Source organism: Oncorhynchus mykiss, chromosome 6, assembly GCF_057628025.1.
Source record: "Oncorhynchus mykiss isolate SJ-2025 chromosome 6, ASM5762802v1, whole genome shotgun sequence".
Classification (NCBI taxonomy): Eukaryota; Metazoa; Chordata; class Actinopteri; order Salmoniformes; family Salmonidae; genus Oncorhynchus; species Oncorhynchus mykiss.
The window spans coordinates 21,007,970-21,026,469 of record NC_143027.1 but is presented as its reverse complement, the minus strand read 5'-3'; the positions used below and the strand labels follow the sequence as shown (position 1 = coordinate 21,026,469).

General features: G+C 42.3%; 1 protein-coding gene across 2 annotated transcripts in view; it reads right to left on the bottom strand.

Annotated features, from left to right (window-relative positions):
* The window catches only part of LOC110525457 (spermatid perinuclear RNA-binding protein), a 42,270-nt gene that overhangs the window by 4,200 nt on the left and 19,570 nt on the right, over positions 1-18,500 (bottom strand). For both annotated transcript variants that reach the window (XM_021605582.3, XM_036979592.2), the window contains 11 exons: positions 15,915-16,010; positions 15,639-15,750; positions 15,375-15,472; positions 9,921-10,026; positions 9,737-9,820; positions 4,407-4,615; positions 3,802-3,966; positions 2,171-2,305; positions 1,854-1,994; positions 1,611-1,737; positions 766-816 (listed from right to left, as the gene is read on the bottom strand). In XM_021605582.3, coding sequence (XP_021461257.3) covers positions 766-816; positions 1,611-1,737; positions 1,854-1,994; positions 2,171-2,305; positions 3,802-3,966; positions 4,407-4,615; positions 9,737-9,820; positions 9,921-10,026; positions 15,375-15,472; positions 15,639-15,750; positions 15,915-16,010 — 1,324 coding nt within the window. The remainder of the gene's footprint in view (positions 1-765; positions 817-1,610; positions 1,738-1,853; positions 1,995-2,170; positions 2,306-3,801; positions 3,967-4,406; positions 4,616-9,736; positions 9,821-9,920; positions 10,027-15,374; positions 15,473-15,638; positions 15,751-15,914; positions 16,011-18,500) is intronic.

Below are 18,500 nucleotides of genomic sequence, written 5' to 3'. Positions count from 1 at the left end.
GACGCCATTTTTGGTCAGGATTTGCTGTGTTGGATCAGGTGAAGAATGAGAGGATTTCAGAGGATATTTAAAACAAAAAAGTGGTGACTTGGGTCTAGCTGTGAATTTCAGAACATTAGGCAAGAAGTAATGATATACAATTGAAAAAAATAAATGAATATTATTTATCTCAAAATATGTCTCAAACTCAAGTAACCAATTAAATGTATAGATTAGGAACAAAAGACGTAATTAATAACAAATGTATGGACAATCAATATCCATTGAACAAGATCGATTTTACAGTGCATTCAAGCAAGTATTTTTGTACCCTTAAAAATATATCATACTAAAACTATACAAAATATAAAATAAAAACAATCATATCATATTTTTTAAAGTCTCTGTCTAAGTTGTACACATGGGGGTGAACAGCCGTCCTAAATCGGAGTCGTGGTGCGAGACGGAAGACGGGACAATTGTAGAACAGGGAACATTACAGAGGGCATTCTCGAGCAAAAACCTACAAAGATTTTTTAAATTTATTTTTTTAAATGTAGTCTATCCATTAAAATTAAACTTAGAACATAGTCTAGTCCTGTGTATCAGTCAAGTGGACTGTACCAGTCAAGAGATCAAAAATGGAAAAGTGCGGATATAATACTGATCTCACATTTGACTGTTCTATGTCTGACCACCCTCATTAAGAAATCAGGAAATGGAAAGGTGAGGTGGAACAACAAGCACATGCATGACACGGTCTAGTAGCTGCTGGCCCCTGCTTACCATAGGCAGGGAAGGGAGCTGCAGAACCATAGCCAAATGGAGCTCCATAGCCTGAAAACAGAGGTCAAGGAACTTGAGTTACAGGAGTAGTACTTCTACACTGAGTATACCAAACATTAGGAACAGCTTCCTAATATTGAGTTGCGCCCCCCCTCCCTTTTGTACTCAGACCAGCCTCAGTTTGTCAGCGCATGGACTCTACAAGGCGTCAAAAGCGTTACACCGGGATGCTGGCTCATGTTGACTCCAATGCTTGTAATAGTTGTGTCAAGTTCGCTGGATGTCCTTTGGGTGGTGGACCATTCTTGATACACATGAAACTGTTCAGCATGAAAAACCCAGCAGCGTTGCAGTTCTTGACACAAACCAGTGTGCCTGGCACCTACTACCATACCCCATTCAAAGGCACTTAAATATTTTGTCTTGCCCATTCACCATCAATGGCACACATACACAATCCATGTCTCAAGGCTTAAAAATCCTTCTTTAAATGGTCTCCTCCACTTCATCTACAGTGTTTGAAGTGGATTTAACAAGTGACACCAATAAGGGATCATAGCTTTCACCTGGATTCACCTGGTCAGTCTATGTCATGGAAAGAGCAGGTGTTCTTAATGTTTTATATACTCAGTGTATAGCAACAACCTAACAGACACCAGGATTGTTGTCAATCCCATTTAAATTCCAGTCAATTCAGAAAATTCACCAAATTCCAAAACTTCCCAATTTTAAAGCATTGAAGAGAAATGGAATTTCAGTGTTGTTCCTGAATTGATTGGAATTTAAATGAATTTGACCCCAAACCTGACGGACCCCGCACTTACACACCAAGCCCCGGGTCTTACCTGGTGGGAGGTACCCATGGGTAGGTGGAGCGCTGATATAAGGTGCTCTGTGCATCACTGGCCTGGTTCTAGGCCTGCTGTGGGCATGGACTGGGATAGACACGGTTGACGACACAGTTCTCTTCACCTGCAAACACACACATTCATTACGGTTATGGCGTCACCTTTCCAGACATTTGGACGTATGCTGCACGACTAATGTGAATTCTATGGATGTGCTGACAGTGATGTTTGTCCACCCACCGGTGTCCTGGGCCCCCTCGTCTTGTTGTGGGGGTCTTTTGAGTCAGAGAAGAGTCTCTTCAGAGCAGCGAGGGCAGCACTAGCCTTCGCTGCTTTCTTATTGGGCCCAGAGCCTCTGAACTTCTGTTTATCAACTTCCACCTACAGTACACACCACACACTGTCAATCATTCAGAACTACACTAGGGCCATTTCACAGCCCAGTGAAATAGCAATGCTCTAGATTCATTTTTTTGTCTTTAGATAAGTCAGATAAATGATGTAAAGTGAAAGGTCAAGCAGGTGCAAGGCTGTGGTGTGTGTGTGTGGATAAAGACCTCTATGATGAAGCGTTTGTCGTAGCTGCCGCCAGTCTCTGATAAGAGTTCATACTTCAGGCCTCTGCGTTTCTCGTTCAGCTCCATCACTGGGTTCTTGCCCCCTGGCGTGAGGAGAGGGCCTGGGATGCGGGACTAGGGATGATAATATGGGGGAAATCACTACCCCCGTATAGTTGAACTGAGCAATGTTAGGGATGAGTCCAGTCGGTGAACCACACAAAACATTAATCCGGGATGTACACCCTTCTAACATCATTCTCACTTATAAGCAAACACAATGAAAGTCAGACAATCTGGACCTGAATAATGAGCTTTCAAATGCTGTTATGACAGAACAGGTTGTCATGTTAGTGTGACGGTTGTGTGGTTAGCTCGTGCGGTTAGTGTGATATAGCGCTGGGCGAGATGGCCAAAAAATATCATGGTATTTTTCAACTTTTTTACGGTATTTTATGTTTTGATTAATAAAAGTAATACACTTGCTTTGTGAGAAGTGCGTGACCTTTGGGTGGCAACACATCTATTCTAAATTATTTTAATGGGTCTTTCTCCATTATGATTGTTTTATGCAGTTCAATTCAATCTAAAATAATTTCCTGCATTTCCATCAATTTCTGCATTTCCTGCACTCATTTGAGAATTTTCACACTGCCCCAATACGGGCAAAAATACTAGGCCTTATTTTTAACCAAATGTTGAAATTGCGACTCGCATCAAAACACTTGGGTGAACTTCTGGAATCCTGGAAATATAAAATGTTTCTTATAACTCTAATTAGAATATAAATAATAGTGGGCACTTTGAATACAGTGTTGTTTGACATGACAACGAATTAAAATGCCATGCCATGCCAGTTATTGTGACAGGGTAGGAACCAAAGTGATGTTCTGTGTTTCCTAGGGGACCCTATAATCTTTGGCTACATGAAATCTTTATTCATATAGCCAACATATTCATGCTTCGCCTATTACTCTTTGATTTAGAAGATACTGTTGCACAAACAACATGCTGATTTAGGCCTCCACCAGCACTGGTATCAGGCTTTATCAGCTAGCTTCGTTTGCTCTGACTCAGTACTTTTATTAGCTAGTTAGCTAGCAATTATCATTAGTGGCTAACACGGTTTAGCTTAACTTAATAAGAAAATACAAACTAGCTGTTAGCAGATGTAAGAAACACAAACTAATATTGTATTTATAGAATGCTTGTGGATTTATATTAAGATCAAATTGGAAACAACATTGTTGCATGTGCTGCATTGACCATGCAGACTGAACAAAAGTGTCTTGTGGTCAAGCAACAACAAATGCACTCCTTGAGTGACGGGGTGGGACTAGTAGGTCTGCGTGGAAAGCAGAGTGGAGAGAGAGAGAGAGAGAGAGAGAGAGAGAGAGAGAGAGAGAGAGGGATGACTCAAGTAGCGGAGTAAACTATAAAAATGGAAGTTACACACCGCATATCACATTTAACAAACCAAACATTTAAATAACGTTATAGAAGGTAAAGTAAAAACCCAAACCGGTCCATGCATCACTTCTGGTATATAGTAAAATACGGTATACCGCCCAGCCCAAGTGTGGCGGTTGTGAGGTTACCTCGTGTTGTCGGTGTGACGGTTGTGTGGTTACCTCACATGTGTCTGTGGAGGTGACAGAGTTGCTTCTGGAGCTGGTGGACATTCTGTCATTTCTCTCACTTCTGTGGTTGCGTCCCTCACTGTCAGACCTCTCATCGGCACTCAGGGAGTCCAGGTCCACTTCGAAGCCAGCTGGGTAACCAAGAGCCTGTAGGACCTGGAGACCATGAGCAAGAGGAACAAAGGTGTGGTCAAATAATATGCACTGTAAGATCTTGAGGAGCAGCACTTACTTGGACACAGTGTGTTATCATGATAGAGAGCACCTCAAAGTTTTGTCATATCTGCCATGAGTCCATGTAATACTGTCTGTGTCACAGTGCTACAGTACAGGTACAGATGATTCTACGTCTTTGTTCAAAATCCACTTCTGTCCTCTGCATGTCCTACCTGTTAATCTTCATCCTCTCGTAACATGTATCCCATTCACAGGAGGCTGCTGAGGGGAACAGCTCATAAATGTCCAAAACGGAGCTAATGGAATGGCATCATATTCCATTCCACTGATTCCGCTCCAGCCATTACCACAAGCTCGTTCTCCCAAATTAAAAAGGTGCCACCAACCTCAAGTTACATTTACAGAAATAGGTTTGTTACCTTAAGTGCTACTTTGAGTTTGGCAGTCTTCTTGGAACAGCCAGAGGCCTCATGGACAGTGCCCTGTACGTCCACAGACATGGTAAAGACTGGAGTGTGGACCGGGCCAGACTGGGACAACAGCTTATAATGCAGCCCCGGGTGGACCTGGTTCAGTCTCATCAGGGCATTCATGGGGTGGTTGGGGTCCATCATCTTACTGTCCAGAACTAGGAGGAGGAAACATGGAGACCATACAGGCATTCAATAACATCAATCAAAAGTATGCCGTTGAAGCCAGAAGTTTACATACACCTTAGCCAAATACATTTCAACTCAGTTTTTCACAATTCCTGACATTTAATCCTAATAAAAAATATCTTAGGTCAGTTAGGATCACCACTTTATTTTAAGAACAATGTCAATATATCCACATAATTTTCCATCCCTCATGATGCCATCTATTTTGTGAAGTGAACCAGTCCCTCCTGCAGCAAAGCACCCCCACAACATGATGCTGCCACCCCTGTGCTTCACGGTTGGGAAGGTGTTCTTCAGCTGGCAAGCCTCCCCCTTTTTCCTCCAAACAGAACGGTGGTCATTATGGCCAAACAGTTCTATTTTTGTTTCATCAAACCAGAGGACATTTCTCCAAAAAGTACAATCTTTGTCCATGTGCAGTTACAAACTGTAGTCTGGCTTTTTTATGACGGTTTTGGAGCAGTGGCTTCTTCCTTGCTGAGTAGCCTTTCAGGTTATGTCGATATAGGACTCATTTTACTGTGGATATAGATACTTCTGTACCCGTTTCCTCCAGCATCTTCACAAGGTCCTTTGCTGTTGTTCTGGGATTGATTTGCACTTTCGCACAAAAGTATGTTCATCTCTAGGACACAGAATGCGTCTCCTTCCTGAGCGGTATGACAGCTGCGTGGTCCCATGGTGTTTATACTTGCGTACTATTGTTTGTACAGATGAACGGGATACCTTCAGGCATTTGGAAATTGCTCCCAAGGATGAAACAGACTTGTGGAGGTCTACAATTTTGTTTCTGAGGTCTTGGCTGATTTCTTTTCATTTTCCCATGATGTCAAGCAAAGAGAACTGGGTTTGAAGGTAGGCCTTGAAATACATACACAGGTACACCTCCAATTGACTCAAATGATGTCAATTAGCCTATCATATGCTTCTAAAGCAATGACATCATTTTCTGGAATTTTCCAAGCTGTTTAAAAGGCACAGTCAAATTAGTGTACAGTGCCTTGCGAAAGTATTCGGCCCCCTTGAACTTTGCGACCTTTTGCCTCATTTCAGGCTTCAAACATAAAGATATAAAACTGTATTTTTTTGTGAAGAATCAACAACAAGTGGGACACAATCATGAAGAGGAACGACATTTATTGGATATTTCAAACTTTTTTAACAAATCAAAAACTGAAAAATTGGGCGTGCAAAATTATTCAGCCCCCTTAAGTTAATACTTTGTAGCGCCACCTTTTGCTGCGATTACAGCTGTAAGTCGCTTGGGGTATGTCTCTATCAGTTTTGCACATCGAGAGACTGAATTTTTTTCCCATTCCTCCTTGCAAAACAGCTCGAGCTCAGTGAGGTTGGATGGAGAGCATTTGTGAACAGCAGTTTTCAGTTCCTTCCACAGATTCTCGATTGGATTCAGGTCTGGACTTTGACTTGGCCATTCTAACACCTGGATCTGTTTATTTTTGAACCATTCCATTGTAGATTTTGCTTTATGTTTTGGATCATTGTCTTGTTGGAAGACAAATCTCCGTCCCAGTCTCAGGTCTTTTGCAGACTCCATCAGGTTTTCTTCCAGAATGGTCCTGTATTTGGTCCTCATCCATCTTCCCATCAATTTTAACCATCTTCCCTGTCCCTGCTGAAGAAAAGCAGGCCCAAACCATGATGCTGCCACCACCATGTTTGACAGTGGGGATGATGTGTTCAGTGTGATGAGCTGTGTTGCTTTTACGCCAAACATAACGTTTTGCATTGTTGCCAAAAAGTTCAATTTTGGTTTCATCTGACCAGAGCACCTTCTTCCACATGTTTGGTGTGTCTCCCAGGTGGCTTGTGGCAAACTTTAAAACGACACTTTTTATGGATATCTTTAAGAAATGGCTTTCTTCTTGCCACTCTTCCATAAAGGCCAGATTTGTGCAATATACGACTGATTGTTGTCCTATGGACAGAGTCTCCCACCTCAGCTGTAGATCTCTGCAGTTCATCCAGAGTGATCATGGGCCTCTTGGCTGCATCTCTGATCAGTCTTCTCCTTGTATGAGCTGAAAGTTTAGAGGGACGGCCAGGTCTTGGTAGATTTGCAGTGGTCTGATACTCCTTCCATTTCAATATTATCGCTTGCACAGTGCTCCTTGGGATGTTTAAAGCTTGGGAAATCTTTTTGTATCCAAATCCGGCTTTAAACTTCTTCACAACAGTATCTCGGACCTGCCTGGTGTGTTCCTTGTTCTTCATGATGCTCTCTGCGCTTTTAACGGACCTCTGAGACTATCACAGTGCAGGTGCATTTATACGGAGACTTGATTACACACAGGTGGATTGTATTTATCATCATTAGTCATTTAGGTCAACATTGGATCATTCAGAGATCCTCACTGAACTTCTGGAGAGAGTTTGCTGCACTGAAAGTAAAGGGGCTGAATAATTTAGCACACCCAATTTTTCAGTTTTTGATTTGTTAAAAAAGTTTGAAATATCCAATAAATGTCGTTCCACTTCATGATTGTGTCCCACTTGTTGTTGATTCTTCACAAAAAAAATACAGTTTTATATCTTTATGTTTGAAGCCTGAAATGTGGCAAAAGGTCGCAAAGTTCAAGGGGGCCGAATACTTTTGCAAGGCACTGTATGTAACCTTCTGACCCACTGGAATTGTGATAGAGTGAAATAATCTGTCTGTAAAAAAATAGTTATAAAATTACTTGTGTCATGCACAAAGTAGATGTCCTAACAGACTTGCCAAAACTATAGTTTAACAAGAAATGTGTTAAGTGATTGAAAAACAAGTTTTAAATGACTCCAACGTAAGTGAATGTAAACTTACAACTTCAACTGTATGTGGTACATCGTGATTCTGAACAACTGAGTAGTTTCATTCTGTACAGTACTTTCTAGGTCTAATTCTATACAGAGGATTCTGATTCTGTACTAGATCAGCACGGCAGGTGTTCAAGGTGTGTTCTAATCTAAATGCCCAGGCCGACGAGGAGTGATAGTGAGGGAGGGAACAGGTGTGTCAGAGTGGGAGGTGGTGGTGGTAATACATGGATTGTGCTGTAATGTAGGTAGGGTGTCCTGTGAGAGGTAGGGTGTCCTGTGAGTAAGGTGTCCTGTAAAAAAAAAAAAAAACGCATTCGGAAAATATTCAGACCCCTTGACTTTCCCCCCCTTTCCCCCCTAGTTACAGCCTTATTTTCCCCTCGTCAATCTACACACAATACTCCATAATGACAAAGCAAAAACAGGTTTAAAAAAATTAATACAATGTAAATATCACATTTACATAAAGTATTCAGACCCTTTACGCAATACTTTGTTCAAGCACCTTTGGCAGCAATTACAGCATTGAGTCTTCTTGGGTATGGCTCAGCGGTCTAAGGCACTGCATCTCAGTGCTTGAGGCGTCATTATAGACCCTGGTTTGATTCCAGGCTGTATCACAACCGGCCGTGATTGGGAGTCTCATAGGGCGGTGCACAATTGGCCCAGCGTCTTCCGGGTTAGCGTTTGGCCGGGGTAGGCCGTTAATGTAAATAAGAAATTGTTCTTAACTGACTCGCCTAGCTAAATCAAAAAATTGAATAAAAACACAAGCTTGGCACACCTGCATTTGGGGAGTTTTTCCTATTCTTCTCTGCAGATCCTCTTAAGCTCTGTCAGGTTGAATGGGGAGCGTCATTGCACAGCTATTTTCAGGTCTCTCCAGAGATGTTAGATCGGGTTCAAGTCCGGGCTCTGGTTGGGCCACTCAAGGACGTTCAGAGACTTGTCCAAAGCCATTCTTGGTTGTCTTGGCTGTATGCTTAGGATCGTGGTCCTGAGAGCGCTGAAGCAGGTTTTCATCAAGGAACTCTGTACTTTTCTCCGTTCATCTTTCCCTTGATCCTGACTAGCCTCCCAGTCCCTGCCGCTGAAAAACATCCCCTCAGCATGATGCTGCCACCACCATTTTTCACCGTAGGGATAGTGCCAGGTTTCTTCCAGACGTGACACTTGGCATTCAGGCCAAAGACTTCAATCTTCTTTTCGTCAGACCAGAATATTGTTTCTCATGGTCTGAGAGTCTTTAGGCAAACTCCAAGCGAGCTGTCATGTGCCTTTTACTGAGGAGTGGCTTCCAAAGGCCTGATTTGTAGAGTGCTGGTTGACCTTCTGGAAGGTTATCCCATCTCCACAGAGGAACTTTGGAGCTCTGTCAGTGACCATCGGTCACCTCCATGACCAAGGCTCTTCTCCCCTGATTGCTCAGTTTGGCCAGTGGCCAGCTCTAGGAAGAGTCTTGGTGGTTCCTAACTTCTTCCATTTAATAATGATGGAGGCCACTGTGTTCTTGGGGACCTTCAATGCTGCAGACATTTTTTGGTACCCTTCCCCAGATCTGTGCCTCAACACAATCCTGTCTCGGAGCTCTACAGACAATTCCTTCGACCTCATGTCTTGGCTTTTACTCTGACATGCACTGTCAACTGTGGGACATTATATAGACAGGTGTGTGCCTTTCCAAATCATGTCCAATCAATTCAATTTACCACAGGTGGACTTCAATCAAGTTGTAGAAACATCTCAAGGATGTTCAATGGAAACAGGATGTACTTGAGCTCAACTTCAAGTCTCATAGCAAAGGGTCTGAATAGTTATAAGGTATTTCTGTTAAAAAATAATAAATGTGCAAAAAGGTCTAAAAAACAGTTTTCACTTTGTCATCATTGGGTATTGTGTGTAGATTGATGAGGAAACAAATATTTGTATACATTTTAGAATAAGACTAATGTAACAAAATTTGGAAAAAGTCCAGGGGTGTGAATACTTTGAGTGCACTGTAGGTAGGGTGTCCTGTAATGTAGGTAGAGTGTCCTGTAATGTAGGTAGGGTTTCCTGAGAGAGATAGATAATTGTGTGTGAGACTGCTGTTTTTGAGTAATGACATTCTGGAATGTACCAGCATTATATTCTAGAGTTCCTGTATGGTCGACAGGCATAGGCTGATCTTTAGAAATACTATGCATCTACATTACTTCAAGTTGTTCTCCAGGCTAAGTAGAGAGGAAAAGGATTCAGAAATGTTGAGCCAGAGCAACAGTGAATCTGACCTCCCATCAGGTTGCATTTCATCTTCTTGAAGAGTTGTCTGTCGTTAGTGTGTTCATCTTCATGCTGCCTTTTCCGGCAGGTTCCTGTGGAACAAAGTATGGATTCACCTTCAGGAGGGCAGAGACCACCTGAGATCTCTGAGTTTACACACTAGCACATACACTCAAGGGTGAACACACACACCTTTTTTGTCTGACCCTGAGAGTCTGTGTGAGGGTTTGGTTGGAGGGAGAGGATTCATATTCAGAACCTTATAAAGCTGTCCGAAGGCCAGGAGACGTAGGGCATGCTGAAACACACAACAGAAACACAGTATGAAACCACATAGAATGAGGGCACAAAACGAGTCAAACACACCCACAACTCCTCTAGGAAAGAGTAATGCTAGAAATACCTACGAGGATGTAATCAACTGATTAATTAAATGTAAATATCAATCAAGTGTGTATTTAACCCATAAGAGTCTAAGTCTAAGTAGTACCCCCCCCCCGTCTAAGCCGGGGGGGTACTACTAAGCTATATGGAATTGTTTTAGCAAGGTCATACCAATGATAATTTTGCTATTTGATTTAGAATTTAAAGATTCCTTGAAGAAAAAGAATTAGATTAACATTTTAATTTGACCTTACTGCCATTAGCCCATACAAAAGCATTGGCTAACAGTTTCACTACATGGAAAAACAGATCTAAAAGGAAGTTTTCTGAAGTGTCTATCCTACATCTGAGAGATAAGATCAGGATTCTTTATTTTATTATTGTGTTTTTAACCCTTTATTTTTTATTTGACCTTTACTTATACAGGTTTTTTCTCATTGAGATAACATCTCTTTTCCAATAGAGACCTGGTCCAATAGCAGCAGAGGGAACAATGTTTCAGACAAAACAACTTACATACACTAACACAACATTAAACAAAACTATAAACACACATACAGTACAACAAAAACATTTTACATTAAAAACACAAACGTCTTGACTAAAAACAGCTGGCCTAAAAACAATGACACTCTTCTATGATATATACATCGATCAAGTGTTTAAACTCCACCAACCAAACTAGATCATCACATTTTAAAATGTTCAGGAGAGAATTCAAGGACCACGGACCTAAGTAACAAACTATTTCTACTATGACCTGTTCTAATTTTTAGTACTGCTAGAAGCAAATCAGAATGGGACCGTAATTGATATTTATTTACTGACCTGACTAAAAAAAGAACAGAGATAAAATGGCATTTTACCCAGTATGGCCTTATAAATCAGTGTATACCAGTGTTTAAGCCTACGCAAGGTCAATGACGACCAGTCAACAGCGCTGTAGAGATCACAATGATGTGTTAGACATTTCTGATTTGAAATGAACCTGAGGGCTGCATGATACACTGATTAAAGTGCTCTCGGGGTTGTGGCTGAGGCCTGCATATATATAACATCACTAAAATCTAAAACCGACAGTAATGTACATCGTACCAGCTCCTTTGTGGCCTCAAAAAGAAAAAACAGCCTTATGCCGGTAATAAAATACTATTTTCAGCTTGAGCTTCCTTGATACCATTTTCAGCTTGAGCTTCCTTGAGCTTCTCAAATTCTCTACATGCACAGTGAAGCTCAGCTCATCATCAACCCACACACCCAAATATTTGTACACTTTAACTTGCTCTATAGTATGTCCAGACAATGTAGCAATGACATGATTTGTAACATGACTGGCATTTGAAAATACCATGCATTTTGTTTTACCCAAATTTAGAATCAGCTTTAAATCATACAGATTCTGTTGTATGATGTTAAATGCTCTTTGGGCATTTTCAAAAGCTAAAGATAAACTACTTCCACTTGAATAAAGAACAGTATCATCTGCATAAAAATGAACATCCACTGTTTCAATAAGATCCCCAATGTTGTTGATATACAAAATTAACAACAGTGGGCCCAGATTTACAACCATCCGCCATTACACATCGTGTACGATTTGATAGGTAATTTATAAACCAATCTAGAGAATGACCAGTAATTCCACAACATTTCAACCTTTGCACTAACACAGCATGGTCCACGGTGTCAAAAGCCTTTGACAAATCAATAAAAACAGACACAATATAACTTCTTATCAAGAGCACAGTGGATGTCATTTAAAACCTTCAATGTTGCTGAAACAGTGCTGTGGCCAGACGTAAAACCTGATTGCATTCCATTTAAGATATTGTTTTCTTGGAAGTAGACCTTAAGCTGCCTACTAACTAAGGACTCTAGTACCTTTGACAGTACAGACAATTTTGATATGGATTCGTCGATAGTTGTCAAATAGCGAAGGATCTCCACCTTTCAGGAGAGGCAGTACAAAAGCAGATTTCCATAACTTGGGGATTTCCTTAAAATCAAGCGTGAATTTAAAAATACATGTTAAGCGGGGAGGCAATGATGTCTGCAGCAAAAGTATCTATAGCCACAGTAAAAAGAGTCCTATATCGACATAACCTGAAAGGCTGCTCAGCAAGGAAGAAGCCACTGCTCCAGAACTGCCATAAAAAAAGCCAGACTACAGTTTGTAACTGCACATGGGGACAAAGATAGTATTTTTTGGAGAGATGTCCTCTGGTCTGATGAAACAAAAATAGAATTGTTTGGCCATAATGACCATCATTATGTTTGGAGGAAAAAGGGGGATGCTTGCAAGCCGAAGAACGCCATCCAGACCGTGAAGCACAGGGTGGCAGCATCATGTTGTGGGGGTGCTTTGCTGCAGGAGGGACTGGTGACCTTCACAAAATAGATGGCATCATGAGGAAAGAAAATGATGTGGATATATTGAAGCAACATCTCAAGACATCAGTCAGGAAGTTAAAGCTTGGTCGCAAATGGATCTTCCAAATGGACAATGACCCCAAGCATCCTTCCAAAGTTGTTTCAAAATGGTTTAAGGACAACAAAGTCAAGCTATTGGAGTGACCATCACAAAGGTCTGACCTCAATCCTATAGAACATTTGTGGACAGGACTGAAAGTGTGTGCGAGCAAGGAGGTCTTACAAACCTGACTCAGTTACACCAGCTCTGTCAGGAGGAATGGGTCAAAATTCACCCAACTTATTGTGGGAAGCTTGTGGAAGGCCACCTGAAACATTTGACCCAAGTTAAACTATTTAAAAAGGCAATTCTACCAAATACTAATTGAGTGTATGTGAACTTCTGACCCACTGGGAATGTGATAAAATAAATAAAAGCTGAAATAAATCATTCTCTCTACTATTATTCTGACATTTCACATTCTTAAAATAAAGTGCTGATCCTAACTGACCTAGGACAGGGAATTTTTACAAGGATTAAATATCAGGAATTGTGAAAAACTGAGTTTAAATGTATTTAGCTAAGGTGTATGTAAACTTCCGACTTCAACTGTATACACAGTACTTCCATACATTTTGAACTGGTACCAGGGACCTTCAGGCGAGTCGTGAGGCCTGTGGGTGTCTCACCTTTACACAGAGGGGGGGATTTTTATTAAGGTCAATGTCCTTATGGGATTTTTGGACATTGGAGAGAATCTTTACATTGGGAGCAGATTCACACTCACAAAAACCTCGACTTACTGCATAGTGCAAGGACGAACAGATTTCCTCCTGCCTAGAGCGAGAAATGGAGAGATCCTCACCTCCCTATACATTCACATTGCATTCTGCTCAGGGCAGTCTAGAAGTGTTTCATGTAGTAAGCAGCACAAAGCACTGCTGGCGTGCAGGGAGTGCTTTCCCACGCTCATTAGTGGGCTAATCGTCAGTGTCCTCAGCTCCAAGGGGCTGTAGAGGTTGAGTCTGAAGTACTGCAGCAGCACTGATCTAACTATAGACCTGGACTGGGCCTCTGGAGTGGCCGTAGCCGGCTTTAAATTAACCTCATCATCCAATCAACGCTAGGGGGAAGGTAACAATGAGAAGAGCAGTGTCATTTCTTTCCTGATGTACAGTTGAAGTCGGAAGTTAACATACACATTAGCCAAATACATTTAAAAACTCAGTTCTTCACAAATCCTGACATTTAATCCAAGTAAACATTCCCTGTCCTTGGTTAGTTAGGATCACCACTTTATTTTAAGAACGTGAAATGTAGTAGAAATAATAGTAGAGAATGATTTATTTCAGCTTTTATTTCTTTCATCACATTCCCAGTGGGTCAGAATTTTATATACACTCAATTAGTACTTGGTGGCATTGCCTTTAAATTGTTTAACTTGGGTCAAACGTTCCGGGTAACCTTCCACAAGCTTCCCACAATAAGTTGGGTGAATTCTGGCCCATTCCTTCTGACAGAGCTGGAATCAGGTTTGTAGGCCTCCTTGCTCGCACACGCTTTTTCAGTTCTGTCCACACATTTTCTATAGGATTGAGATCAGGGCTTTGTGATGGCCACTCCAATACCTTGACTTTGTTGTCCTTAAGCCGTTTTGAGACAACTTTGGAAGTATGCTTGGGGTCATTGTCCATTTGGAAGATCCATTTGCAACCAAGCTTTAACTTCCTGACTGATGTCTTGAGATGTTGCTTCAATATATCCACATAATTTTCCATCACTCATGATGCCATCTATTTTGTGAAGTGCACCAGTCCCTCCTGCAGAAAAGCACCACCACAACATGATGCTGCCACCCCCGTGCTTCATGGTTGGGATGGTGTTTTTTGACTTGAAAGCATCCCCCCTTTTCCTCCAAACATAACGATGGTCATTATGGCCAAACAGTTATATTTTTGTTTCATCAGACCAGAGGACATTTCTCCAAAATGTACAATCTTTGTCTCCATGTGCAGTTACAAACCGTAGTCCGGCTTTTTTATTGCGGTTTTGGAGCAGTGGTTTCTTCGTTGCTGAGCGGCCTTTCAGATTGTGTCGATATAGGACTCTTTTTTTTTATGTGGATATAAATACTTTTTTACCTGTTTCCTCCAGTATCTTCACAAGGTCCTTCGCTGTTGTTCTGGGATTGATTTGAACTTTTCGCAACAAAGTACGTTCATCTCTAGGAGACAGACCGCGTCTCCTTCCTGAGCGGTATGACGGCGGAGTGGTCCCATGGTGTTTATACTTGCGTACTATTGTTTGTACAGATGAACGTGGTACCTTCAGGCATTTGGAAATTGCTCCCAAGGATGAACCAGACTTGTGGATGTCTACAATTTTTCTGTATTTCAATTTCTTGGCTGATTTCTTTTGATTTTCCCATCATGTCAAGCAAAGACGCACTGAGTTTGAAGGTAGGCCTTGAAATACATCCACAGCAGAACCTCCAATTGACTGAAATGATGTCAATTAGCCTATCAGAAGCTTCTAAAGCCATGACATAATTTCCTGAAATTTTCCAAGCTGTTTAAAGGCACAGTCAACTTAGTGTATGTAAACTTCTGACCCACTGGAATTGTAATACAGTTAATTATAAGTGAAATAATCTGTCTGTAAACAACTGTTGGAAATATTACTTGTGTCATGCACAAAGTAGATGTCCTAACCGACTTGCCAAAACAATTTTTTAACAAGAAATTTGTGGTGGTTGAAAAATTAGTTAAGGACTCCAACCTAAGTGTATGTAAACTTCCGACTTCAACTGTCTGACTTTACAGTATTGTAGATGTATTGTTAGGGTGTCTCACCTGTGCGTTTTGAGTGATAGCCTCAGCCTGTTGGCCAGTGATCACTGACAAGGTGTCTGTTGGCTCTCTCTCACAGGGGTCGTGAACTCCCGGCCCATCTGGAACAGCAGTCAAAATCAACATTCAAAAAGCTTCTTACATTGTATGGGCTTACTGGGCTAGTGAACAGGCAAGTAATATTTTTATTTAACCGGAAAGTCCCAGTTAAATGCAGACCTCTTTCCCAGGAAGGCCTGGATATAAAACCTATTCCCTGTGGCTGACCTGGGAGGAGGATCCCTGAGGCAATGCACTCCATGACCCTGCGCAGGGCCTCTCCGGGCCCCAGGGGCCGGTTGCAGGTGGCAATGGCTTTCTCACAGATCAGCTCAATGGGCTGTGGTGGGGGGGTGAGAGAACAGATCAGCTCCATGGGCTGTGGTGGGGTGGGGGGACCAAAGAGACATGATGTACTCTGTCACACACACACACACACACACACACACACACACACACACACACACACACACACACACACACACCTCTCCCTGGACCACTTACCCATCCTTTGAGAGGCTCCCACACAATTAGTCTGTTGCACATGTCTCTGAGAATACGCATGACGATGACACACGACTTCAGATCTGTCACTCTGGACTATATGGGGGACAGACAAGACAATGTAAACAAACTCTATATACCTTCAGTCCAGTGATGCTAAAAACAACATGTACAGTCTACCAAAATAATTACTCCATCCTTCAGTCATACAATGGATATTAGGGGAGAGTGGGGTAAGTTGAGCCAAAGGGGTAAATTGAGCCAGTCTTGTTTGTAGGAAACCATACAGAAAATTAGTAATCTGACCAAATATTTAAGAAGAGGTCATCATTTCATGGAGTGAGAAGGAAGAGTATGCATGGAAAAAGTAAGTTAGGTTAAGCAAGTTAGATTCCCAATAATTATTTTCACCAAGTCAAATTAAATTGTGTTAGCGTTTTCATGATGCTTGCATCTTCGAAATTGCATTTATATTCTTGTTCAGTGTAGATTGATCGCTATAAGCTACAATAAAAGGTGCATTCTTGTAGCTGTGTGGGCTAATATACAAGGGCGGCAGGTAGCCTAGTGGTTAGAGCGTTGGGCCGAAGGTAAAAAGGTACAAATCTGTGGTTCTGCTCCTGAGCACTGTTCCCCGGGCGCTGAAGAAATGGATGTCGATTAAGGCAGCCTCTCTGATTCAGAGGGGTTGGGTTCAAATGCGGAAGACACATTTCAGTTGAATACATTTAGTTGGACAACTTTCCTTTCCCTATAGTATAAATGTTTGCCTTGGGGTAAGTTGAGCAAATGGCAAATTGAAGTGTTTTCTTCCGAGGCGTAACCTTTTATACCACATCACTGGGATATGAGGTAATAACAGGGCCTGGCCTATGTTAAGTGTTAAAAGTCTTACAATTATTAAAATCGACAAAAATGCAATTGTGACTGTGTTGAATTGTGTTTGGGAAATAAAGATGGACATGGTTGTAAAAAGGTAACATTAATATTTCACTCAGCACAGAAATTTGTAGGTGGTTTAAACTTTCCCCATACCTGGGGTAAGTGGTGTCAAGAGACCACTCACTTTTTTGGACAAGCATGTTTTACAAACTAGAATGTTTACATTCATTTTGATTATTTCCAGGGATACAAACATCCTGAAATATATGTAAATATATACACTGCTCAAAAAAATAAAGGGAACACTTAAACAACACAATGTAACTCCAAGTTACAAACTGTCCACTTAGGAAGCAACACTGATTGACAATAAATGTCACATACTGTTGTGCAAATAGAATAGACAACAGGTGGAAATTATAGGCAATTAGCAAGACACCCCCAATAAAGGAGTGGTTCTGCAGGTGGTGACCACAGACCACTTCTCAGTTCCTATGCTTCCTGGCTGATGTTTTGGTCACTTTTGAATGCTGGCGGTGCTTTCACTCTAGTGGTAGCATGAGACGGAGTCTACAACCCACACAAGTGGCTCAGGTAGTGCAGCTCATCCAGGATGGCACATCGATTGCGAGCTGTGGAAAGAAGGTTTGCTGTGTCTGTCAGCGTAGTGTCCAGAGCATGGAGGCGCTACCAGGAGACAGGCCAGTACATCAGGAGACGTGGAGGAGGCCGTAGGAGGGCAACAACCCAGCAGCAGGACCGCTACCTCTGCCTTTGTGCAAGGAGGAGCAGGAGGAGCACTGCCAGAGCCCTGCAAAATGACCTCCAGCAGGCCACAAATGTGCATGTGTCTGCTCAAACGGTCAGAAACAGACTCCATGAGGGTGGTATGAGGGCCCGACGTCCACAGGTGGGGGATGTGCTTTACAGCCCAACACCGTGCAGGACGTTTGCCAATCTTGGTGTTCTCTGGCAAATGCCAAATTCGCCACTGGCGCCCTGTGCTCTTCACAGATGAAAGCAGGTTCACACTGAGCACATGTGACAGATGTGACAGAGTCTGGAGACGCCGTGGAGAACGTTCTGCTGCCTGCAACATCCTCCAGCATGACTGGTTTGGTGGTGGGTCAGTCATGGTGTGGGGTGGCATTTCTTAGGGGGGGCCGCACAGCCCGCTATGTGCTCGCCAGAGGTAGCCTGACTGCCATTAGATACCGAGATGAGATCCTCAGACCCCTTGTGAGACCATATGCTGGTGCGGTTGGCCCTGGGTTCCTCCTAATGCAAGACAATGCTAGACCTCATGTGGCTGGCGTGTGTCAGCAGTTCCTGCAAGAGGAAGGCATTGATGCTATAGACGGGCCCGCCCGTTCCCCAGACCTGAATCCAATTGAGCACATCTGGGACATCATGTCTTGCTCCATCCGCCAACGCCACATTGCACCACAGACTGTCCAGGAGTTGGCAGATGCTTTAGTCCAGGTCTGGGAGGAGATCCCTCAGGAGACGATCCACCACCTCATCAGGAGCATGCCCAGGCGTTGTAGGGAGGTCATACAGGCACGTGGAGGCCACACACACTACTGAGCCTCATTTTGACTTGTTTTAAGGGCATTACATCAAAGTTGGATCAGCCTGTAGTGTGGTTTTCCACTTTAATTTTGAGTGTCACTCCAAATCCAGACCTCCATGGGTTGATACATT